This window comes from Stegodyphus dumicola, chromosome X1 (genome assembly GCF_044657685.1).
Source record: "Stegodyphus dumicola isolate Sdum_Otavi_A_Nest chromosome X1, ASM4465768v1".
Classification (NCBI taxonomy): domain Eukaryota; kingdom Metazoa; phylum Arthropoda; class Arachnida; order Araneae; family Eresidae; genus Stegodyphus; species Stegodyphus dumicola.
Genome location: NC_140780.1, coordinates 108,171,270 through 108,191,690, shown reverse-complemented (window position 1 = coordinate 108,191,690; position 20,421 = coordinate 108,171,270). Strand labels below are relative to the sequence as shown.

The 20,421-nt window shown below is 34.0% G+C and overlaps 1 protein-coding gene across 2 annotated transcripts in view; it reads left to right on the top strand.

Annotated features, from left to right (window-relative positions):
• Positions 1-20,421, top strand: part of LOC118185900 (A disintegrin and metalloproteinase with thrombospondin motifs 9-like) — a 524,770-nt gene that overhangs the window by 448,823 nt on the left and 55,526 nt on the right. For both annotated transcript variants that reach the window (XM_085807795.1, XM_035355846.2), the window contains 8 exons: positions 4,765-4,891; positions 5,006-5,132; positions 9,345-9,558; positions 11,510-11,674; positions 12,437-12,601; positions 12,734-13,000; positions 13,667-13,837; positions 15,752-15,970. In XM_085807795.1, coding sequence (XP_085663921.1) covers positions 4,765-4,891; positions 5,006-5,132; positions 9,345-9,558; positions 11,510-11,674; positions 12,437-12,601; positions 12,734-13,000; positions 13,667-13,837; positions 15,752-15,970 — 1,455 coding nt within the window. The remainder of the gene's footprint in view (positions 1-4,764; positions 4,892-5,005; positions 5,133-9,344; positions 9,559-11,509; positions 11,675-12,436; positions 12,602-12,733; positions 13,001-13,666; positions 13,838-15,751; positions 15,971-20,421) is intronic.

Below are 20,421 nucleotides of genomic sequence, written 5' to 3'. Positions count from 1 at the left end.
GTAATTCATTGTACGAAGACACAAATTTTACAAGTTAATTTGGAAGCAGGAGATGTGCAATACCCTCGCCGAGACTCGAACCACGGACATCTCGATGCGCACTGAGTTTGCTGACCACTACACCACGAAGGCATGCTAAGATGGCGGGAGAAATACCTCATGTACTATCCCTTTTAAAGGGAGACTGGGGTTTTAAAGGGGCCCAATTGCCACATTCTAATGGTGAAGAATCCCCATTCATCACTTTTTAGTTCGGGCGTATCTGTAGAGACATTAATTTGGAAGCAGGAGATGGGAAAAATAAGCAATGCCCTCGCCGGAACTCGAACCACTGAACTCTCGAATCGCGCTGAGTGTGCTGACCACTACACCACGAAGGCATGTTAAGAAGACGACGGGAGAAATACCTTATAACCCTATGTACTTAATTTTTAAAACTTGTAAAACAGGTTTTTTCGTTTGTTGAAATAATCCACATACAATTTTTATTATGAATGTGAGGAGTATAATATGAAGCGACTTTTCACTCATATTAGGCCCACCAGCGGCCGAGCGGTAAAGTCGCTGAACACTGGTAGTTCGGTCCGAGGTTCGAATCCCGCGAACGGGCCAGCTGCATGGGTGTTTTCGTGGTTTTCCCCATGTGTAACGTGTATACGAGCCAGTTTCCCTTAGAAAGTCCTCCACGAAGGCATCCCTCCCCTTAGGCAGATAGTCCTAGTGTGCTTTGCCATAATTAAATACACCACATCACCACTCATATTATTTATACATTATTGCGTTATCTTTACCCACTGGCGCTTAAACAGGGCCAGTTGGTAAAATAATAAAAGTTTATGTGAATAACTAATAAGTTTATTTGAATAAACACTATAGATAAAAGTTTATGTGAATCATCCACAAAGCGCGCAAGACATTGAAATTCGTTTTACCAGCTTTTGGTAAATCGCGTTCTCATTTTTTAAAAACTAATGTTTAAGTAAATATTGTATCTCGTGGAGATGGTTACGGATACTTCTAAACAGTTTGACATCTTGAAGAATTTCGTGTTTTACTTTTTGACAATAACCAAATATTTACTTGATTATTTCTTTTCGTTTCCCTCATTCCTACATAGTCCTCTTGCATATACAGAGAGCATTTACATATTTTTAGAATGATTTTAATAAAGAATTTTAAAAAGCAAATGTTTTGGAATGAAAGTTTTGGCAAGAGCTTGTTATTTGAAATAAGAAATATCTTCTGCTACTTTTACATTTATTCTTCTTTCAATAATTAACACAAAAATTAAATGAGATACGTTCAGAGTATTTCCTAATTTAGTTCCTTTAAAGCAAATCCTCAAATATTTTTCTTCAAAAGGCTGTTTCGTTGCTTAAATTTGGTTAAGGTAATCCTATTTCAAGAATTTCCATTCTTAAAATGAAGCTAGTCAAAGTTTTATTACTGTAGTTTTAAACAAATTTTTTCAACTATAGTTTCAGCAATGTTAATGTTAATTCTTTCGAAAACTATAATGAATTCATGAATTTTCTGTAAAAGATCCAACACGCAGCGGCCTGAGTGACTCAATTTATTACAACAGTAATTTTCAAAATTTAAAAAAAAAAAAAAAAAAAAAAAAAAAAAATCTTAATGTAATTTTTTTCGGCATTTTTGATAAGCCATACTTACGTAAAATTATTTTTAGCTTCTGTTTATCGATTTAGAAAATGATTATTATTAAACTATTTATTTATGACTAAAAATGGGAGGCCACTATAGTACAGAGTTTTTTCCAAGAGGTAGTTTTAAGGGATACTAGGCTTTATTTAATTACGCACGAAGAAAATCCGGAAAGCATTTTCCAGCCGACCAACCCTTTTAACCGTCGGGAAGGGGACGCGAGCAAACTAGGTTTTACGAATTACTTATGTTTCACCACTATAGCTGCGACTAAATAAAATACTTAACTTTTTTAATAATATATAGGCATTAGTTCCATATTTTTTTTCAAAAATCAGTCCAGTTTTTATTGAATTGTTATCATTATTGGCTATTATTATATTAATGGTTATTACAAAACGGTATACCAACATGTTAATTAGAAGCATCTTAACAAAAGTATTTGGATGTAACTGAATTATTTTATCGACCGCCATCTAGTGGCGACGAGAACAAGTTACAGCAGTCGACCTCCCGCTGCGATGAGGATAAATTCTGCATGATTCGAACGTTAGTGTTAGGTGTTCCTAATTAGGAACGTTTTGGTGTATGTTCTATTTTGATGTATATTTCTTTGTAACTGTTTCTGCGCTCTGCTAATAAATACTTTTAGAGCTAGTCGGCGTTTATGTTAATAGAAGAACGATTACAAACTTATACAGATTTCATAGAAATATTCTATGTATTTGAAAGGAGACAGGCGTGATAAAGCAAATATTATGCATTTTATTTAAGAACGTTGTATATTGTATTCTGTGTAAGTCCTTATGTATTCATTTTATTTTCATATGAAGTGTTCCAGAGATGCACTGGTAGGATATAATGCTGGGAAACGAATATGAGCTAATATAACGAACTCAATGTATTCTCAGCAGTTCTAACGAAAAACTGAAGCAGATAGATTTTCTATCGCCAAAACGCAGACAGGTAAAAATTTTCTGTTACACAGTTTTAGACATTTCCTACTTAGCATCAAAAGGTGTGTTATTTGCGGATTACAGCGGCTGTTTATACATTTTTAGAACGATTTCGGGGCTATTTAATTAATGTTAAAAATGTAAAGAGTATTTTCTTAAATGTTCGATTTGATAGCCATTTTTCTGGATTATAAACTTGCATCGTGATTTCCATGATAGAAGGACTTTTAATAAGAGATTGATTTCCATTTCTCTTCCTCTACTTTTCGAAATCCATCAATCGTGGTTGGTTTACGCTTAGAGAAAGCTCTTTACAAACCACCAAAGGTACAAAAGTCCATAGTAGGAACGTCAGAGGCTTAGCTGGAATATGTTAATAATGTATATATGCAATACCTGTATCAGACTTCATTTTTTGTAAGGAATGCACTGGTACATTTCGAAACATGACTTGTTAGTTTGTCTTGGTGAAGTTTAATTCTTTGAAAGTCATTGGGAGAAAGAAATGGAATCTCTTCTGTAAGTGTCGATCTTAAAACATTTTTTCAAAGTACTTGATTTTAACACTTTTCCCGCTCTTCTTATTTTTAGTTTTCCACTGTAAAAGAACCTTGCGACAATCTTAAACACCTCACTGAAGCTTTCTTTGTACTGACAGAAAAGTTTATGCACATTTTTCCCTTCGTTTTCGATAATAAATAAACCCATGCTTCATCAAGGGCCACAATGTACTTCCATTTATCTCTGCGTTGAGCAATATGTCTCAGCAAAAGCTAATGAACTGTTTTTTAAGTTGTAAATTTTGATTTATTTATTTACTTATTGTTGCATAGATATATTTAAAGACTTTACAATTGATTGCTATTTGAGCGTACTTTCTCTTGTTACCAACGATTTAACTTTAGAAACATTAGAATACTACGTATCTTTGTCGGGTAATCGTTTGGAGTCTTCTCTCCATGTCGAAGTAATGATTGACGGTTCTTCCTTATCCGATTAACAATGCTGATTTCGCACTTGGAAATTTTAAAACCATGCATTTCACAGCGTTTATGATTTACAGAAAAGGAATATTTCGCATCGGTGTGTGTGTGATTATGGCAAAGCCTCGAGGGCTATCTACCTAAGAGGAGGGATGCCTTCGTGGAGGACTTTCTAAGGGAAACTGGCTCGTATACACGTTACACATGGGGAAAACCACGAAAACGCCCAGCCCGTTCGCGGGATTCGAACCTCGGACCGAACTACCAGTGTTCAGCGACTTTACCGCTCGGCCGCTGGTGGGCCATATTTCGCATCGGAAAGCGCGAAAACATATCCTTCACTTCACAGCTTGCTAACATGTGACTACCTCTGCGAAAAACTCTGTACTATAGTGGCCTCCCGTTTTTAGTCATAAATAAATAATTTAATAATAATCATTTTCTAGACCGATAAACAGAAGCTAAAAATAATTTTACGTAAGTATGGCTTATCAAAAATGCCGAAAAAATTACATTAAGATTTTTTTTTAATTTTGAAAATCACTGTTGTAATAAATTGAGTTACTCAGGCCGCTGCGTGTTGGATCTTTTACAGAAAATTCATGAATTCATTATAGTTTTCGAAAGAATTAACATTAACATTGCTGAAACTATAGTTGAAAAAATTTGTTTAATAATAAATAATTAATAAAACTAATAAAACTTTGACTAATAAAACTTTGTAATAAAACTTTGACTAGCTTCATTTTAAGAAGGAAAATTCTCGAAATAGGATTACCTTAACCCAATTTAAGCAACGAAACAGCCTTTTGAAGAAAAATATTTGAGGATTTGCTTTAAAGGAACTAAATTAGGAAATACTCTGAACGTATCTGATTTAATTTTTGTGTTAATTATTTTAGTATAATTATAATGGTTGAATCTTTAGTAGCAATATATTTTCTCTCTTTTTTAAAAAGAATATAAATCATCATATAAGTTACACATTACTTTCTTCTACACGGAGACCTAACACTAAAAGACCTTTAACAACTTTTTTCAAGCAAAAGTACATACTTAATTTTATTAGCAAACTGTACTCAAATGCGAACAGCCTTTATTCTTAAAGTTACAAAATAATACTTAATTTTAATAATATGCTTGACTTTTTCCATGATTAGGTACTCACAGTTGGCAACTTGCATCCGCCATCAGTAACTTACCAGTACACAATCTCTACACACGATCAAGTACATTATCGCTGGCGGCTAGAAGATACATGGTCGCCATGTAATAGCGTCTGCCAAGGTGAGGCAGTTTCTATTTCGATAAGCTTTTATTTTCCTTCGGGTTATCCAAAATGCATATGTGTATCTATGTTTATATGATTCTCATTCTCTCTGTTGTTCCTCGAGGTTATAGGAGAGCAATACAGGAAAGCCATATGTGTGAATAAAGTGACAGATGAGAAGGTCCATGACGGTTTCTGTCACGAGCAAGAACGACCACAACACGAAGCAAAAGTTTGTAATCCTACATGTCTTCTGAGGTAATTGTCAATTTGTATTCCGCTCAAGAAATTTAAGTGAAATTCATTCCTGGTGCCCCGTAATTTCCAGTTGCATTACTCTTGCTGATAGATGAAAAATGAATGACGTTTTTAGGACGGGAATAATGCAGCAATTTAACAGAAAATATTGTCCATACGATTTATTCTTAAAAATTGTTACTGATGTAACATATATACTACTTTTACAAAGGTTTATGGTTAATTTTTCAAACACTCCCGGCGAAACTGCCACACAATAAGTACTGGTAACGGTATTCACATATATTAACATGCTTTTTTAAAATTTAGTCTGCATAAGCAAGTTTAAAGTTTTTGTTTCATCTTATTTAGTTGATATCTGTTGTCTTGCATTTAAACACTGAACAGCAAGACGCATCAGCAATTTTTTCGTTCAATGCACCAATCATCAAGCAGTTTATTGTAAAGAAATTTGTAACTTTTCTTAATCATCTTGAGTTGCCGGATTTGTTATCGGCGGAAACGTTTCTGTTCTCAAATGTTAAATTTCATCTTGAAAGACGCTATTTTGGTCGTATTTCAGATACTCAGAAAAATGCTATTAGGAAGTTAAAAAGTATCTCAATAGCCGTAATAGTGGGATACTATTAAGGTATCCCACTATCAGAAACTCAGATACCCTTCAGAAACTCTTTGAGCCATAATGTTCAAGGTAATCAAGAATCTGAGTAAAAAGATTTTTTTAAACATTGATTCTAGACATTCCAATTACAAAGTTTGCCATATAACGTTGCGCGCCTCTAACTAGCACGCAACCAAGAGGTGACTGTGAAAGCTTGTATAAACCACAGTCTTATAAAGGGTTTAAGTCCCTTTTTATTCAACGTACTAAATTACAATTGCGTCCTCTTGACGCTTACAAACGGTGCCAACTCGGCAGTCAAAATAAAAATAAGAACCTGAAAAGAAAGTAAAGACAATATTCTAACTACGAGGCTCTCTAAAATAACTAACTCACCGCGTTTTACAAAAGCCGCAGCTAATTCAGCGGACTTGAAGCTCACTGGAACAATTGCAACTACTTCCGCCAAGCACATAGGCCGCAACGCGGGGTTCTTTAATTCTCTAACTACCTCCGCGCTCGCTAAGTAAGAATAACTCTCTCTCACCGAACTTGTTTCCTTCTATTTAAATCATACTACTTCCGCTGATAATTTGAATGCTTGCGCGTTCTACTCAAATTTACATATTCTGGCATTGGCAGTTCCAGGGGAAAGTAAGGATTGACAGGAAAGATAGTTTAAACTTAAAATAAATGTTAGTTAAAATAACTATAAACCCTACAGCCAAATAAGTTTATTTTTCATTTACTTTTTCATTCTTAGTGCTGAAATTGTTGTCATAACATTCTCTATCTTATTGTGAGAAATTCTATAACTAGAATCCCTTCACGTAATCATCCTATGCATATTTAAGGAAATAGAGCTTAAAACTCCTTTTTTGAAACAGCCTGTACAGAATTAACGCTTTGTAGAAAGGAAAGCATAATTACAGTCTTCCAAATCTCAATTTTTTAAACATGCAGTTGATGTATTGTATACTGTAGTGCATTTTAACAAAACTATTCCTCACTTGGTATTCATTAGTTTCATTTACAAGAAGGAAATAAAGTAATAATAAAGTAGAGTTTAATTTACTAGTGCCTGCTAAACTGACTTTAATTTCTAGTTTCTTATGCACTGTAAACCTTTAGTAAAATTTACACTTTTTCATTTATTAAGAGATTTAGTTCAATAACGTATTTTGGGTCGTTCACATGGTTTGGTTAGCTCTTTTATTTTCCATCCCCGTTTTCAGTAAAGGATATAGTAAGGGCCACTTATATTTATTCAAAATAAGGCTTTACTCCTTCATTTTAAACTACTGTCATTAAGTCATTTTACTGAATATTTTCAGAAGCTGTAAGAAGCGAAAATCGTAAAAGAAAATATGTGCAGATTCTATTTTCTTTCTTTTTTCATTCTGTTAATGTGTTGATTATACTAATATGATATAAATTTTAAATATCTTCTGAAAGATTAACGATTTATCATCAGAACTCTCCACTGGCTGAGGTGAAGCTTATGTAGTTTGTAAGGTCTCGTTTATTTTATTTAACCAGTCAGTGCAGGTTTATCGCGCTTGGGGCGAGCGCCCAGGGGCCCGGATAAGCTGGACCCAACCAGAATTTCTGGTTATAAATTTCGATAGTTGAAAATAAAAATCCTTTAAAAAATAGTAAGAAGAATAAAAACATACTTAAGGTCTAATTTGAGTCAAGGAAAAGTTAATGCATTGTCATTATTATATATAGAATATAACGCACTGGAGAAACTTAATAGTGATGCCATCATCTGTCTGCTAATATTAAGTCACGAAAAAGAATATTGTAACTTTTGTTATGCTATGTTATATCTTAGAATGTTATTTTTATTTTTACCTTTTTTAGGTTATATTTTAGAATGTGTTTTTATTTTTTAATATTTTTATAAGAAACTTTTTTAGCAATAGCTTTTAAACATTCCTCTTCTTCCCAAATATATATATATATATAAATTTAAACAAATTTAAGTTTTAACAAACATGTATATATGTAAAAAAGCAAATTTAAAATAATTAAAAAATGTGCAAACATATAAAAGATTTAATTTTTGAACTAATCTACAATATCATTTAAATTCAGATAGCATAAGTAAATCAAGAACAAAACCAAACCATGAGAATAAATTCACCAATTTAGCAAATTAAAATTAATATTAAAATTAATCTAAAAAAATTTTTTTAAATGCATAAGTGAATGACTGCTGAGCAGGCAGGAGACAGACTTATCAAGTGGAAGTTGCTTCCAAACCTAACTCTCCAATCATTCAATTCGTGTTTCGTCATTCATGCAGGCAAGGGTAAAAGTCAAAACCAAAAGTAAAGAGTGAAGAATGTCCAAAAAGAAATACCAATAAAGTGGTACCTTTAGAAATTAGCAATTAAAAATTAAAGTTCTGAAAGGAAAAGACCAATGAAGTTTTTTGAGAAATAAGCAATGTAAAGTCAAGTATTAAATTAAACCTTTTAAAAAAATTAAATTTTTAAAAAATAAATTTTTTAGAAAAATTAATTTAGCAACCAATGCATTTTAGAAACCCTTGTCTACAGAAACCTCCCCAACACGAATATGCATATCAATAAAAAGAAACTAAAAAGGAAATAGACAAAATTTATATAAACATATAAGAAACAAAAAGAACTAATTCATAATTAAAAAAAACAAATATATTCTTAAAAATATAATTTCATATCTAGAAAATACTTAAATACTACATAAAAAATATTAAAAAATACTTAAAGCAAGTAAATAGTAAGTTTTAATTCTAACTTACCTACTATATTAGCGTTGGGGTCTGCAAAAGTATATCCAAAGTGATGTAAGTGTGTTCTTCAAATTGTATAGATGGCGCTTATGTAAGTAAAGTTGAGTGCCAAGCTGCTATCTTTGTTTTATTAAACATTTTTTTGCAAACTTTAATATTAAAGTATTTAAATATAAATCTAGAAAAAATTAAATATCCTAAAAGTATGTATATATATATATATATATATAATATCGATTTTCCTATTATTATCCGTTTGAAGTTTCCTGACTTGAATTGGAAATCCAATATTTGCAGAAAATGCAATCCAGCATGAACAATAACCAGATATGGGATATTTCACTCTTTAGAATAAGCATACATTGCTTAAATTAAAAGATTTTAAATTAGAACTGATTCTTTCAACTTTTTACTTTTTTAATTAAAGCTTAGTTAGTTTCCCTGTCGCTGCGGTACTAGTGATAATTCATGTATAAATCTTAAGGCGTTTCATAGATTTTATGTTCCCAAAGAATACGAGATATTATAAGTTTTCAGGAAAACCTAGTTAGATAGAGGTGCGCTTAATGTATATTCTCTTGTTACGGTGTAATTGATGTTAACAAATAGAATTGGTTTGAAAAGTGTATTCTTCTTACACTTCTTTTCAAAATATAAATGTTGTATTTTTCTTTAACATCGTCATAAACTTTAATAAACAATGCTTTGAAATTTTCTGTATATAAAAGAGGAAAGCGTTGTAGCGTTATTTATTATGTAGCATTTTAGAAGATATTTTAGTCTTTTTATGCAAAGAAAGAGGAGCTGTTGATACTGCTTTGCTTTTCAGGTGGCATGTGAACCAAAGTAACATTCAATGTTCTTCTGAGTGCGGCAGAGGATTTCTTATACACGATGTCACATGCATTCAGCAGATGAATTCAGGTGAGACGCACACAATCCCTGACCATTTTTGCGCTCATATGGAGCCGATAGTATCTAATTCAGAAGAATGCATGGGCCCATGCATCACAAAAGGCTGGAAATATGGTGAATGGTCGCAGGTAATTTTACCTTTGTTCATTTCATTGAAGACAAGTACTATTTTAATAGGGGGATGAACTCTGTCCCAAAGCCTTTTGCTTAACAAATTATTTTTCTGAACGCTTTCAGGTCTTCTGATTTTATCATCAATACAGTACTGGAAAAACAATGCTGTAAACGCATTTTTACATGGAAAGTTTTTAATATGGCTGCTAAGCTAAGAATGGCTGTTCAAAAATTGGCATGGTTAAGTGCTTATAAAAATGATAATAGATAAATAAATAAATAAATAAGCAATGCTTAAAAAGATGATAAAATAATTAAATCAAACTAGAGATAAAAATCTAAAGTAAATGGTAAGTTATTATAATTAAAATAAAAGTAAAATGTTAGAAAATGGGTACACAGCCAAAATTCAAAGTCATAAATTTAAACACTTTAAAACAAGTTAGATAAAAAACTAGCAGGAGGACCTAAATTTAATTAATTAATTGAAATGAATAAACAGAAAACACGAGAAAATAATTAACAGCATAAGATACATCTGCCACATTCAAATAAAGGTCATTGGTAAAAGCGGAAAGTCTGTGACAATTTAGTTTACTTAACTAACACGTTATTTTTAATTTTCATCTTTACTGTTCTTTCTTACTTCAGTCGCAGCTTGTTCTTCCCAAAAGATTGCGTAGATTTTTATACGGTAAGCGTAGGTGTATAAAGAGAATTGAATCGAAATCGTAGAAACACCTGATTGTCTAAGCGAATGATAAACATGGAGCCGCGGGTGGAGTGAATTAGATATTGGCGACTGTCTGATGGTAATCCTGGCCTTACTAGAAGAGTATAGCGAAATGATTGTCCATATGGTAAGCTGTAATTGAAAGTTCGAATGTTTTTTGGCTCCTGCTAGATTAAACTGAATTGTGAATTCCTCGAGATTTAAATTTGATCCTGCATTCAATAACCAGTCAAGCAGACTGTTAGCTTGTAATTGTTGTTTGAAGTTTAGACCTCAAGCAAAGATTTATTAAAAGCTAATTTAATTTATTGTCTTCTTGTTTGCATGAACGTTGACATTTCGTTCCGTTCACGTATTTATTAGCATCTGGTATTTATTAGCATCCGGTAGAAATCACGCATAGATGTAAGTTGAACTGGTTACACCGAAGCACTTTAAATCTAATACATAGGCGTCATATGGCAAATTAAAAACTTTGGCACATATTAATAATTAAACCTGTTAAATTAAATTAGCTAGAAAATAGAATTACAATTTTTACGATAATGAAAATCAGTACGATATTAATAAAAATAAAGGAAATTAGGTAGTAAATTAAAAAAAATTAATACAAATATAAAATACATTACACAAAAAGCTATGATAATTCCTTAAAATTAGGTAATACAACAGAACAATAAAAATATTTTAACTATTAAAGGTTTTAAAGAAATTTTTAAGGATAAAAAACTAAATGTTGAAAGAATGAAGATTGTTTTCATCAACTTCTTGTCGGGAGGAATAATTGAACAAAATAATCTTTGTAGCCATATTTTAGAATGTATCATGCAGTGAAAATCAGTTCATCAAAGCAACTGAATTAGATTTTATACCTCTTCTTTTCCGTCATGTCTTGTTCCAACTGTCTCATTTCCTGTACTGCTAAAATATCTAATTTATATTTATTAGGAATATTAACATTTTTAAAGTGCACTACTTCTCTATTATGCGTGCGTATTCTGAGTTTCTAATCTCAAGTATTTGTTTCTGCCGGACCATCTGTGAAAAACACATTTGTTATTCATGCTTCTGGGTTTCGGAACTTATGAAATTTTCATAAGTTTGAATAAATTTGCTTCTTAATTCGAAGATAGTTGAGGAGAAAAAACAGTTAATTTAGAGAGGTTTGTATTGTTAAAAATCACTTTAAAATCCTTTTTAAAGTCGTAAAAATTACTTTTCGTGTTTCATAGTGTTCCGTGAGCTGTGGTGGAGGAATTCGGCACCGAAAGGCTCTCTGCTTTGGAGATGAAACTGTTGTACTACCCGAATCAGCATGTGATGACAGTAACAAAGTCACCGAAGAAGTATGCTCAACTGATGAATGTCCCCATTGGAAAGAAGATAAATGGAGTGAAGTAAGCATTTGAAACCAAAACTTTTAAACTTATTCATATGATTTTATGAAACAATTTTTAGCTGTTCCAATATCAGCGCCAACACTAATTAAATCACTTCAATTTACCAAATGCACTTGTTTCTATGGTATGTTCCGGGAAGTCCCAAACAATTTGCGGAATATCTTAAGATAAAACGAATATTCTTGCATATTTTGAACGTAGGTACCTAATTTTGAGATGATTCGGGGCATTCTGAGATAATTATGGCATGCTGAAGATAATTAGTCTTTCGGTTACTGCAGTCTTCAGAATATACTATTGTATCATATTTAAAAACTCATTTACATAGAGGTATTTTAAATAAATACGAAGTGTGAGGGGCTTTTTTTCCAAAAAATGTGCAAAAAAAAAAGAGAAAGAGTGCACATTTTCATTTGAAAGACTGAATATTTACTAGCAATTCAATTAACGATAATAATTTGAAATAAATTAATATATTAGTAAAATAATAGCAATTTCTCTCCAAGCCATCTGATCAATAATTAATTTGGTATCATATAAGTACATTTATCACAGCAGAAATATGCTTAAGCCAGATTTAGAAAGAGATTTATAGAAGCAAGGGTATTGAATGTATTTCCAGTGGTTATTCCAGAATAAGTTTTCAACAAATAATTGGATTCATGTCGGAAGAGAATTAAAAGTACCCGTTTGTTGTAAACTACACAGAAATAGAGATTTTTTAATAATAATTTTTTTAATATTGGTGACTTTCTTTAGTGTTCAGCAACATGTGGATATGGCGAACATCAAAGACTGTTTGTTTGTCAGCATATGGGTAAAGTCGTATCCAGATCTCTTTGTAATGAATCCCTAATAGCGTCTGTTACAGAGCCTTGTAACTTGCCACCATGCCTCGAATGGAAAACTGGTGAATGGCAGCCGGTATGTAAATCTTTTCTGTGCATTATCTGGTTAATTTATTTAAAACGTGAATTATATTTAAAAAAAATTAGTTTGTTGTTTTTGCACCTAAGAGTCATGTTTTAAGTGTACCATTTCTCTCGTAATTTTTAGTGTTCTGTAACTTGTGGAGTTGGAACGACTAAGCGAAACGTTCATTGCACTCGAAATGGCCGGGAAGTATCTCCTGAAGAATGCAGTTTCATTCCAGAACCTAACCATAGTACTCATTGTGAATTAGCAAGGTGTGGGATCAAGACAGACCCCTATTCTAAAGAATATCCGAATTCAGTTCCTCCTTTGCTACCGACACCTCATGACGATTTCTTGACTACTGTTCATTCAGGATTACCAACATGGAAAACTAGCAACTGGTCATCGGTAGGTAAATTTTTCTTAGCAGGCTAATATGCTTATAGGGTGCATTCCCCCTTGACGACAGAGTAATATTATTTTAATTGCTACCTATCAAAGAAGCGTAATTAATTATTTGGAATGTGTTTTGAACATTTCTTCCCTTGATTTATATATTTTTTTCATTCTATGGTGTTTTAAAAAAAGGGATAGTTGTTTATGTATTTGTTGACTAAAGTAATTGAATAACCAAGCAGTTAATTCGGTTTAGTTAATTAGATTACCAAGCAACTTAAAAATTTCACTGAATTCTAGTAAAAATAATTAGGCATAATAGTAGAAATATCTCACGCATTAACGACTCTATTTTAAAAGTATATCTTACCTTTTATCCGTTTATTTCGTATCAGTGTAGGGTTAAAAATAAATTACTAATTAGTAAAAGAAAACTAATGAGAGAATTGTTTTTAAATATTTTTATGGCTTTCCAAAGTTTTTGACATTTTGATTTATGAATGCTACTTTTAGCCATTTAAAATTTTAATTTTTATATCAGGAGCTTAATTTTATAGTTTCTATAAATGAATATTTTGGTATTAATCATTTTGCATTTTTTTTATTTTTCTGTATTTTCTGGTATGACCTCTTATTAATCGTGTTTATATATGTATATATGTATCTTTATATATTTAGTGCTCAGTGAGTTGCGGTCAAGGCAACATGTACCGCCAGGTTTTCTGCCAGAATTCCGTGAATGACCATATGCTACCAGACAAAAGATGCAACCGTCATCGTCGGCCAGCTCATGTGAGGACGTGCCAGCTGCCAGCCTGCGGTCATTGGAATGTTGCCAAATGGAGTGAAGTAAATGCTATCTCACTATGTCTTACGTACTCGAAGAAGATACACCTTGTATGCTTTGCCTTAATCAACCAGCTAACTTTAGTACCTACATACAAATCACTTACTTATATAAAATGCAATAACAGAAAAATATACCTGGCAGTTGTACCCCCCTCCCCCAATTCAAAAGTAACTGTATGTTGGTAGATTTATTAACTGAATTACTGTATAGATATTTTGCCCAAAAGGTCCTCCTTTTGATTTTCCTTAAGTGTGGAACATTTCATAATCAAATTACGATGTGCAGTACTATCTGGCATTTATTTTTCTGTAGTTATATAAGAAAACATTGATAAAATTATTCGTTTTTGTTGTTTTACTAGAACTGTATCTTACAGTTAGTTCCACCTTATTTCTTTAGAGAGGTCAGCTTCATGGTGGCATAGATTAGCTGTTTAGTATGTTTCAATATAAACTATTTCAACAAAGCAATTGTTAATAATGTTTAAGAATTTCAATCTTGATTGATAACGAGCATCGCAAAGATAGTTTCGAAATTCTAGGAATGACAGAAGAGTGCTGAAGCTTGATTCCATTCAATATCTTTTGAAATGTGTAGAATATGCGAATTTCGTTTGTCACGTACATTGTAAACAGGAACGGATGGAGCTGTCGAAAATTCGAAAATCTTCCCAAGGCGCCGGTGGCCATAGGTCTGCCTTGTCACCTGATATCAGCGGTTTAGAAACGGATGAAATATTAATAATAACTGCAACAATGGATTCATACTGTAGTATTTTTGCAACAAAACAAAAAAAGTAAACTCATAGCAGGAAAAAGTTCAATGACATTAAAAAAAAAAGATAAGCTAATGGTAAAAGTATTAAACTTGGTAATCTTAACGCGCTTGTCGCTAGGTCGGCACAAATTCATAACTGTTGGACAATTATGTTAATTTTGTAGTTAATATATGATAAACGTCACATAAAATAAACCGTTTCGCTCCATAAGACATGATCTCCTGTTGCTTCATAATAATATTTAACCACATGTCTCACAGCAAATCATGAAGAATATGTTGAGGAATCGTTAGGAGAATCGTTAGGAATGGTTATGTTGACAAATCATGAGGAATTGTTAGTAATTTAATTTTAAATGTAAATGATTTAAAATGTCAGTGGCCTAGTAACCTGTCAATGGCCTAGTAGTTAAAAACCGCTCACCACTGATAATTGTACTCAGATTTAAACTTCGGCGAAAAGATTGGCTGTATGGGTGTTTTCTTGGTTTCTACTGTGATGTATAGTAAATGCAAGCAACGTTTCCTAACCTAAAAGCAAGCCATCTAAGAAGACATCTCTGTCCTGATGAAAATAGTCCTTGTATGCTTTGCTGTGTTAAAAGGAAGAACTAAGCTCACTAGCTTCTCTTCCATATATATGTATGTTCCACTTCCGTTATTCTAAATGTATCATCATCAAGTTAGCTTTGTTTCAGCAACTGGACACATTTTGTCGGATAGAACATTCAGGAATTGTTTAGCTTTTTACCTAGTGATCGAAGTTTTCAGATATAATAGAGGTTTTAAAAATTAATATAAAATTACCTTTATATGGTTACCATAAAGCCTAAACGTGTTGATAGCGATATCGGTATTTTAATTAATCTTAGAAATTGCTCTTTTCTTAATGCATGTTGTCTTGGAGCTATTAAGTTCGATCAATTCATTTGCAACAATCCATCAGATCTAAATTATCCCACATATGTACGTATGGAGCTCCTTTAATTTGCAGGCGCGCATAAAAATAATTCTTAAATGCATGATTATGATTATATTAAGGAAACTATTTAGTTGTTCTTCTGTTAACTGCTGTTTTATGAGATGTTTTAATCTAATATCTTGTAAATGGTCTGGCATTTCATTTTTTGTTTCAGTGTTCTGCTACTTGTGGTCATGGAATTCAAAGTAGACTCGTTGAATGCCTTTCATCAGACGGACGGAAAAGTGCTGAGGAATTATGTGATTTGAATTCTCGACCAAAAATGACAAGGATATGCAAAGTCGTTGATTGTGAAATTCAGTTACCCATGCAACCGGATATTTATAACAGCGTTGATTCAGCTTTTTATTGGAGAACTGGTTTGTGGGGCAAGGTAAATATTTTAATTCCTCAATAATCTTTACCTTTGCTTACTTTTTCGATTATTGCTACATCGGAAATAAATTATAATGATCATTGAAAATAAAATATCGAACGTAAATTATAATGATTTGCTGATGATTAATACTGAAAGCGGACACTACGTAGCTTAATAATTTTACTCCTTTCCCAAACTTTATTTATTAGGGTACTGCATTGTTGTTTTGTTATAATATATCAATGTAATATTTAAAAGAAGCAGTGTATTGCATTAGAAGATAACATCAGAAGAGATCTTATAAAGTTAAAAAAAGGAAACAAAATATGAGTACCATGTGCAAAACACTTGGTGCGAGTGAAATAAGATTATATGGGATGGTATCAAAATGTTTCGAGACTAGTTCCGTAACACACCAACAAATACCAGCGCGAGGCTACAAACGCAGGCACAGAGAGCACCCGTCTTCATAAGTTGGTGTGCCAAAAGACATCGACCTGTACACATCGGGAACTGCGCAGCTGCTGCTATTCTGACCACTACTAGGCTATTACTAGGTCTGTGATTTCATCATGGACAACAAGTTAGAACGAAAAGCGAACTTGAATTTCTGCGTAAAATTCTGCAAATCCGCAACGTGTGCATGAGGATCGTTGGAGAAAAATCTGCAACATTGCTGCCATTATCAGTGGGTCATACGGAACAGTGCAGACAATCTTTACGTGTGATTACACGCTCCGTATTGCTGCTAAGCTCGTTCCCAGGCTGCTGAACGAGGAGCATAAAGAACACCGCTTTCGAAGTCTTTAAAGAACTCCGTCAGCGTGCCTTGAATGACCCTCCCTTCATGTCGAGGATGATTGTCGGTGTCGAAACTTAGGTGTAGGTCGGGTAAACAGAGTTAGTCTCGAAACATTTTGATACCACATTGTGTGTTTTCTTTGTCCGAAAATATAGAGCTCCACAAAATATATACTATTATTTTTATTGAAAGTTCAAGGCATATTAAAAAAGGTGAATATTTTTGTGAGAAAACGTTTAATGGATATGTAAAATACATACACTAATGTTGCAACATTAGTGTATAAAAATGCAACACCATGAAGGAATTGTCGGAAATGAATGAAATTTATTCCACATATTAAAAAAAGAAGTTTGGAAATCAGTACTTTGTGTGAGAGTCACACTGAGCGATGAGAGCCTGTACTTTGTGTGAGAGTCACACTGAGCGATGAGAGCATTCCATATATTCCATATGACGCCAAAGTTCAGTTTTAGTGTGACCCCACCAGCTGTACGAGCGAGTCGACGACCAATGAAATTCCAGACATGCTCAGTGGGTGACATATCCTAGGAATAAGCAGGCAATGGAAAAAGCGAAAACTGTGGTGCCCTAAAGAAGGCTTGTGCAGTCCGAGAAACATGTGCACAAGCATTATCCTGTTGAAATACAGCGACCAGAATGTGTCGAAGAATGGGGAGGACCACTGGCCCCACAACTTCTCTTATGTAGCGATCACTGTTGAAGTTGCTCGCAATCTGCCCTAGATGGGATCGACGAGTATACCCAATAGCTCCCACACCATGATACCAGGCATTTGTGCGGTCTGACGCTGGATAACAAACTGTGGGAGCAGATGTCTTTCTCTGTATCGTCTGACGCGTATTCTTCCATCATTGTACTCCATATTGTAACTAGATTCATCAAAGAAAACAACTTGTTGTCACAGGGCACTCCACGCATTGTATTGTCGTGCGTGTTGAAGTCGGAGGCGTCTGGAATTCAGCGACAGAGGAACCCTTGCACGCAGATCATGTTGCAGCAGACGGCGACGGACCGTGGAGCTAAACAACAAAACACCTGTAGCCGTGCTCCAATGTTGCGCTAACACATGAGAGGACGCTGTACGATCCGTCACAGCCATGCGAATGAGGTTTCTCTTGTCCTGTGCTATTGCGTACCCCACTGCCAGGATTTTGTCTTGTTTGTTTCTCCTCTGTCCATTTCTTCCAAACACGCATCGCTGTTGTGGCGTTACGCTGCGTGCGGGCTGCAATTGCTCGATACGAAAGTCCACCCTAGAGAGCATACCGACGATGTGGGCTCGTTCGAACTCCGCTAGTTATTAGTATGGCACCCTCCGCAGATGACGAAGCGTACTGACCACTAATTAAACGTTTACCGCAGGAAGAGAACGGTAAACAGGTTTCAACGCAACTTAACAGTCCTTTATATACATAGAACAAGCGGCCGGTTCTCATTGCACGAATGCACAATCGTTTTGTGATGCTAATAATGTTCATATCTTACCTCATTTTACATTTCCTGTAAGTTCGGTTCAATTTGCATCATTCCTTCATGGTGCTGCAGTTTTCACAAACTTTAGTGTATTATGCAGATGTTTGGCATTTTGGAGCCTTCCGTTGAAAGTTCCAATATATACCTGAGGATTTTATTGCGACAGATATTTTAAGATTTATTATATCTCCTGTGTAAAATGTACATAATGCTGTTGATCTTTCAAATCAGAAGAAATTAAATCAATGATTATCGAGTTCTAATACTATATGGAAAAATGGATGGTAATATTGAAAAACGTTACAACAACTGTGAGAGAAAGGTTGATTCATTTGTAAAAATGTTGTTTTTGAATAGAATTGAGTGCTTTTATTTGTTTACTTTTAAAGTGAGATTTAGTGTCAGAATATAAATGTGTAGCATGATAAGTTAATTAATAATGTGTCAAATGTTTGCGTTCGTGCATTTAGTTAAAAATAAAGCCAAAATAACTGAATTTATTTTTTGCGTCCTTGTACGAAGTAAAAGAAGTGTTATCGCAAAAAAGGTTCGGTTATCATATTTCAGCGAAGATATCCCTTTTGATCGCCCTCGAATCTATTTGAACGATTTGTATGCATGACTCTGAACTTACGGACAGAATAAAGGACTCTTTTTTCCAAAACGGATTGTAAAATGGATTCAGAATGGATTTTTTTTCATGACGTCTGTACCTACGTATGTGTGTACCTCGCAAAACTCAAAAACGATTAGCCGTAGAACATTGAAATTTTGTGTATGAGACTGTTACAGCATTTAGTTGTGATTCCCCCTTTTTGTTACAATCGGCCACATCAAGCGTATATATATATATATTGTTACGAAATGTCCAGGCGCGGTAAGATAGCTTCCCTGCAAAGCAGGTTTAGGGTTGCCAAAAAATGGCAAGGGAAGGCAGGGTTGCCACATTTGTCGAGAAATCGTCCATTTGGAGACAAAATTGGCGATATGCCATGGACGGATGGAGAACCTTCTGGAACGAATTCTTACCGGTTTAGACCAGAATGTTCTCGAACACAAGCCGAAAGCTATATAAATCTGGTGGTCCGCAGTCAGTGTTTGTGTAACTCGGCTAGCGAGCTGATAGTCAGTCACTGAGTTGGTGTCTCGTCTAGCGAGTCAGTCCGTGCGGAGTCGATCGAGTTGACAGCCCGGCAGCGAGTGCCGAGTGGGTCGTCGAGTGCATCTTAGTGTATCGCGGTTAGTGCATCGTCGAGAGAGTGTGTTGAGCTCCGGGAACGACTGAACCAAGAGTCGGGATCTGTGCTCTGTGTGACGTCGAGTGCATCGCGAGTTGTAGCGTGGAAAGTCTCTAGAGTACCTGGAGTTCCGAGAACGACCGAGCAGAGTCGGGAGCTGTACTCTGGTACTTTGCAATGAAGCTGTCTCCACCGTTATTGCCTGACAGTGTGAAGGCTGTGTTGCTGATTGTTGCAGCGAGTGTATAGTAGTGACTGTAAAACGTGACTTTGGAGCTGTCCTGATAATTACCGGCCAATAAAGTGTGTTTCGATATTCCATAAAGTAGTGTTGTCATTATTCACTCCAAATCCGCACGAACCCGTACTTACGAACGTCAAGAAGAAGAAAAAACGCAGCAATATATATCCGCCGTCTTACCCGTCTGTTTGAGTTCTGTTTTTTATTCTTATATATTGGTAAATTGTGTATTTTTGCTTTAAAAGTTATTGAATTATGTTGTTCTTGTGTTTCGGTTAAGACTTTTATGACTAGTTAATTTGCGTACAATAGTTATAGAATTTTCAAAATTTAAAAGCGTAAATTGCCCTAGGCCTGAAGTAGCGGGTATTTGTTTATATTTGAATTGTTTATATATTATATAGGGAATTAAGTCAGTTAGTGAATGAATTTCAGTGTCTTTTTGCCCAGTGGTACCAAGAATTAACTGAATTAATTCTTGGTACCACTTGGTACCACTTAACCAAGAATTAATTGTTGTGCACTGGGAAATTTATCTTTCTGCACGTTGATCGAATTGCTTGTTTTTGCGTAGAAACTCTAAATTTTAATTGCAAAAACTTTTAACTGCTTTTATCTAGCTGTTTTTATCTGTAATTGGTGTTTTAGGTTTTTCTATATTTTACAATTGTCACTGAGAATATTATGG